Raw genomic sequence first — 6000 nt, forward strand, 5'->3', positions numbered from 1 at the left:
CATGGATGAGCTAAGTAAACATTTTAACTAATCTGCGGATTTCTATGGCCCCTTCTGACATTGTCCCATAACTATTGGCCAAGTGATTGATATTTGCCTGTGAGAATTGGAGTAAGTAATTTTGGTATCACCACATAATCCTGATTTCTTTGTTGTAGTTGTTTCATGATGGTTTCAGCATGATTTCTCTTGGGGGGGGGCGGTTGATAATGTTCAGCATGATTTCTTTGGGGGGGTGATTGATAATGTTCACGTGAAGCTGCCTTAAAATTCCTGGTTTAGAGAAGGAAGTCAACTATTTAAGAATAGTTCACAAAATTTGTTAAACCCTCTTCATAAGCTTCTGGCTGTGTTTGTGAATGGCTTGGTCATTAAATAGGAACTTGCAACTCAAAGTATGACGTTCAAATCACTGCCAGGAAGCTTCTAGAAATAGGGAATATTGCCATCCTCCTTAGCTCACAGGATCGGAATCTACATTTTAACAAGATCTGCTGTAAATGCATATTCACGTTTGGAAGCAAATAAGGAATGAAGATGAGAAGAAGGGGAGGTGGTGGTGTTGCTCTTGGATACAAAGGGATTTTGACATTACAATTTCATTGTTATTTTCTTCAGAAACAACTACAAAGATTACTCCATGGAGTCCAGGCTACACTTCCGAATTCAGGCAGCTCTTCACCTCTGGAAAAAAACTTCCTCCGATTGATCAGAACACGAAGGATGGAGTTTCCCCTCAGTTAGCACTGACATCTGCTCTAGATTAGACCTTGTATTAAAATGGAAAAGTGATCTTGTGAATGAGAGACAAAAAAACTAATTTTATTGTCAATATTTTTTATCATCTGTGTGGTTTACTGTTGGTCTGCGTCAGTTTTTTTTTTTCCTATGAAACGATGTTCAATGTTCAGTACTGTCTAGAAAATTCTTATATTTTGCCTCTCCAAGAAGAATTTCATATTGGATTTGAATTGGAGAGTGAAGAAGTCTTTTAAAGGACTCACAGGTACAATAAAGTCTGATTAGATTATTTTTTTAATGTGGAAATTTATGTTTAAGTAGCAAAGGGCTGATAAGTTGAGCCATTTTTAGATTTGTTGGTCAGAGATATTTTGTTGCCTAGTATTTAAATTTAAGAGGGGAAATAAAAATCACCTACATTCAAAATAGATTAACAAAAACCTGAAGTCTCCTGAACAAGACAGGCCGTGGGTGTGAATAGGGATAGGATAGTGTCCTTAATGGGTTGAAGGGAACTGTGTCTAGAAAAGATGGTGAAATATTAGGTTTTGGGTTTTTTTTATTCTTCATGTAAGTTAAAGGTGGTGACGTTTTTGAGTGACTATCCTTTTTTTGAATGTACTTAAGTCTATTATAATAACAAAATTCAAAAAATTGTCTAAAGGGAAGAAGAAGTCATATTTTAGAAATTATCCTCAATCTTAGCCATGAGAGTCTAAAATACATACGTTGATTATTTTTTCTATAGGAAGCAAAGTTCCTGCTGCTTTAAATGGTATGTAAAATATCAATAATTTTTATACTCATGATGTTGGTGAGTAAGATCTAATTTTCTAATCTATCTAGCACTGTGATGGTTCCTTGTAAATATCTGGACCACGCTTCATCCTTTATCTGGGAAACACAATCAGGGCAGAATGCGGGAGAGAGCCTGGCTCTGCTACTGCTTAGCAGTCACTGGGGTGACCTCTAGGGAGCCCCCTGCTCTCTGCATCAGCGTATTTTCCTCATCTGTGAAATGGAAAAAGAACAGATGAATTTTCAAGGTCTCTTTTGGTTTTATAACTGTGAGTCTGTGTATTAGGCATTTTCAGCACACAGTGTCAAACTGTTTAACTCAAACTGTTACCACAAAGTGCGAGTCTTATTCTACGGTCATCTCTGTCTACCCCCACTCCCCGCCCGTATGTTGGGGTTAATGACAGGATTGCATCCAGGGCGAGGAAAAATAATTCATGGATCCACAAATCAGGGTGTGGTCCTATTTCTGTTCTATTTTGAAGAGTAACTTATCATGGAAACCTCTGTAGTTTAACAGAACATCCCCAGATTGGGATCTGGAGCCCACCTATGCTAGTCAGTAGTACCTTGACGTGGATGGAGTAAGTCCTTCATTCTTTCTGTGACTCCATTTCCCCGGGGTCGGGGGTGAGGGGGAAGGCAACACAACTGCTTGGTGCTCGTGGCGGCTCAATTAGATGATGCCTATGATAGCTTTTGGTAAACTGTGAAAGTCTATATGAATATATGAGTTGCTGTAATAATTATGGTTTTTATGCACTGATTACAATACCAACACAAAAATATTGGCTGAGTTTGTGGCCTCTGCTGTAAAATGAAGGAAGTGCAGAAATTCAAATACCTTTAAACTTATTCATGTGTTTGTCACGGACAATAACGCAGATTATGAATTTGCCCCTTGCTGTTCATTCCCTGCGACGTGAGTCTGTACCCAGCAGGTATTTTGGTCTTGTTTTCTTTAAGGTGCTAATTCTTGACCAATACTGAAGATATGTTTCCAGTGGAAGATGATTAATACAACTTGAGTCAGAGAACTAGCCCTTCAGAGAGCATGGTGGGAGCTCTCACTATGTGCTATTAATATGAATTACGTAGCTTTATTTTAGGTCCAGGCGAGAGGAAATAAAATGAACTGTTATTACAATATCAGCAGTGGAAATATGTTTAATAATTATTTTATATGCAACTTGAGAAATAGTTTATAAATTCCATAGAAGAGCTTTGGTAGCATTACTTTTTAAAAGTATAAGTACACCCACAATGTTTTTGTGAGAAGCTGTAGGTCAGAGCGAAAGTCAGTAAAAACTTATCTTTCTGGTATAATTTCAAAACTATATGAGCTATTGTGGTTATTTTTATTTTATTTTAACTCTGCATTACCAAACAAATATAAAAGAAGTTCCTGTATCTCATTAAAATTTGTCTTTTATTTTTTTCTTCTATTGTTTTTGTTTTTACTTCCTATTCTTCTTAAGTTCAATTAACCAACATATAGAACATCATTAGCTTCAGATGTAGTTCAGTAATTTATCAGTTGCATATAACACCCAGTGCTCATCACCTTAATGCCCATCACCCAGTTACCCCATCCCCCACCTACCTCCCCTCTGGCAACCCTCAGTTTCTTTCCCATAGTTAAGAGTCTCTCCTGGTTTGTCTCCCTCTCTGATTTCTTCCCATTCCATTTTTCCCTCCCTTCCCCTGTGATCCTCTGCGCTGTTTCTTTCATTTCTCATGTGAGTGAAACCATACGATAATTGTCTTTCTTTGATTGTCCTATTCTCTTTATAGTTACCTGATAATATGGATAGTCTATCCATTGACTGTTTAATTGTTGTAATTTCATAAACACTACAAATATTTATCTGTTTCCCGGCCTGTTCCTGATACCCTGGTGGCACCAGTTCCATGTGGCATCAGCTAATATTGCATTTTTGGAGTTACTTTGGATTCAGGGTGCTTTGTGAAGAACGAGTGCTGAAGTGACAATATTTTATCTAATGTTTGGAGGGGCATATGTGATGGGTTTGGGCTGCCAATGTGTCTGACAGTTTGTGCAATTTGTATAGTTTTTGGTATAATTTTCTTTCTTTTTTTTTAAATGGAGAGCCAGGGTTTTGATTAGTGCTGTATAAATTTTAAGACTGAAGCAGAGGTTCTGCTTTGTAGGATCAGTGACAAGAAGGGCATTATTGATAATTAATGGAAGATTAACTACATCAACTCCTATATGGACATATATTTGAATGTTTCTGTGCTTCTCCTGGATACAAGGAAGTCTCAGGTTACATAGGAAAAGGAAGTTCATTGATTCTGTTTCCTCTACAAGTGGGTAGAAGCTGTAGGGAAGTGAACTTCAAATTAATCAGTGTCAAGGAAGATTTTTAATCATTGAAGCAATCTAACAGTATAACTATGTCTTTGGCAAAGTAGGCAGGTTAGCAGAGCTATGTGACTGTCATTCCTACCTGGCCTGGGAACTTAGAGTTGAACTTTGAGGTCACTCTATGAGTCTTTGATAAGGGCTTCAAATCAGTGGGATGTGTATAAAGAAGAAGGTTTCCCCCCTTTTGAAGACAAGTGAGTATTTCTTCTTTTGACACTACTGTAAACACAGTTACATTGTGATGAGGCACTAATAGTCTCAATGGTCATTATGATTCTACTTCTCATCCTTCCTTTAAATTGACTGAAAATAATAATTGAAAAGGTCTTTATGACTAACTGGAAAAATTTTTGGAATTACTCTGATTAATTCTTCATTGACTTTTCTTTTTACATATTTCTGTTTTTCTCTTATTTTCTCCATCTTTATAAATCATAAATTCAAATGCATTTAGTTAAAATGAGTTAATGAAGATTCTAGTGATTGTCTAGATGCCCTAAGATTTTGTGATTCATAGGGCCTGGAATGGGTCTTGGGAAATTATCTCCTCCCCTCTGCCCATCCCCCCGGCCTCTGGATGGTGTTGTTTCCCCTCAGTCCTACTCTGTCCACTCTGGTGGCCACTTGCCCCATGGGACTCTTGAGCCCTTGAAACAAGGCCAGTGGCCTGTGTTGGAATGGTGCCAAGTGTCAGGGAGTGCTTATTTATATGTGCTGCAGTTCTGTTTAAAGAAAAGGTCTCCCAAAAGCATGCTTCCTGGAGTTCTGGCCTTTACTTGCTATCTGCTATGATCACCCAATCACCATAGGTGTATTTCCAATTCTGGTTCAAATATGTATCTGTGAGGTTTGCTTTTTCTGAAGTTCAAGGGCCCATGAACTTTCATTTCATCATTTTATTCTGCAGATGATCACGGTCATCTTTGATCCTTCTCCACTCTCCCAGAGCTCCTCAAATATTAGACTGAGACTTATTTTTAACATTATTATTTTCATCTGATTTTACAAACATTCCTCGTTTTTTCAGATGCAACAGCACAAACTATTAGAGTTGTAGAGTGACTCACCTTTGAGATATTAGTAGGTTTTATGATTAAAATAATATATATATATATATATATATATTTTCCTTTAAGTAGGCTCCACACCCCGTGTGGGGCCCAACGTGGGGCTTGAACTCATGACCCTGAGATCAAGACCTGAGCTGAAATCAAGAGCTGGATGCTTAATTGACTGAGCCACCTAGGCACCCCTAAAATAATATTTTCTAAGATTAACATTATTCTGAAGAATTTGGTGTCCAATATTGAAACATTATTAATGTTTCAACATTGACTCAGCTATGCCAATGTGACTATTTAAGGAATATTAGGCCTTCAAATTGAGGCCTACTAGTTACCCACCTATAATTTGGCAGATAGTTTATTTAAAGTTATATATTTTAAGCCTTTTGGTGCCTATTATTAATATTTTTATTGTGTATGATATACTTAAGTGATATGTATTCATGTAATTGACATATTTTTAATCTCTGTAGACATGTCTAGATCAGATAGGTAGGTAGATAGAAAACAGCTTATAAATATGAAATGGACAATGTTTTTTCCTGCTCTTTCAGAAAGAGCGGTGGATTTTCTCCAGATTGTCTCCCCTCCTGCAGACCAGTTATTTATATATTTTTCTTTATGTATTTGATTGCTTGTTTGAAACCCTGTTCCCACTTCCCATTGTTGATAGCTTTGTCTTTTTTATATCTGCTGTTAGATTTCGTTACTTCGGATTGTTGAACTTGAAATGTAAGGAAGGACACATCAGAATTTATCATGAGGGAGAATACCTTCTCTGTTGAGCAGTTGCTATCTGATTTTGATGGCGTGGAATCCATCCATTCCAATCTGTTTATGACTTGAAAACTGCAGAAAGAAATGATGCAAGGACTGGTTAGTGGATTCAGAAGGCTGAGCAGGTTCTTGGCCTGATCCATCCCAAAGGGCTGGGTGGATCTAGCTTTCTGTCCAGTTTATAAATGTATCAGACAGTAATACTGTGACCCGACCTTGCATGGAAAAATC

The 6000-nt window shown here is 37.4% G+C and overlaps 1 protein-coding gene across 5 annotated transcripts in view; it reads left to right on the forward strand.

Annotated features, from left to right (window-relative positions):
- Positions 1 to 2993, forward strand: part of TTC39B (tetratricopeptide repeat domain 39B) — a 119128-nt gene extending 116135 nt beyond the window's left edge. For all 5 annotated transcript variants that reach the window (XM_027616133.1, XM_027616134.1, XM_027616135.1 and 2 more), the window contains one exon: positions 619 to 2993. In XM_027616133.1, the coding sequence (XP_027471934.1) occupies positions 619 to 709 (91 nt within the window). In that variant the 3' untranslated portion in view covers positions 710 to 2993. The remainder of the gene's footprint in view (positions 1 to 618) is intronic.
- The last annotated feature ends 3007 nt before the right edge of the window (positions 2994 to 6000 follow it).

Source organism: Zalophus californianus, chromosome 13, assembly GCF_009762305.2.
Source record: "Zalophus californianus isolate mZalCal1 chromosome 13, mZalCal1.pri.v2, whole genome shotgun sequence".
Taxonomy (NCBI): Eukaryota; Metazoa; Chordata; class Mammalia; order Carnivora; family Otariidae; genus Zalophus; species Zalophus californianus.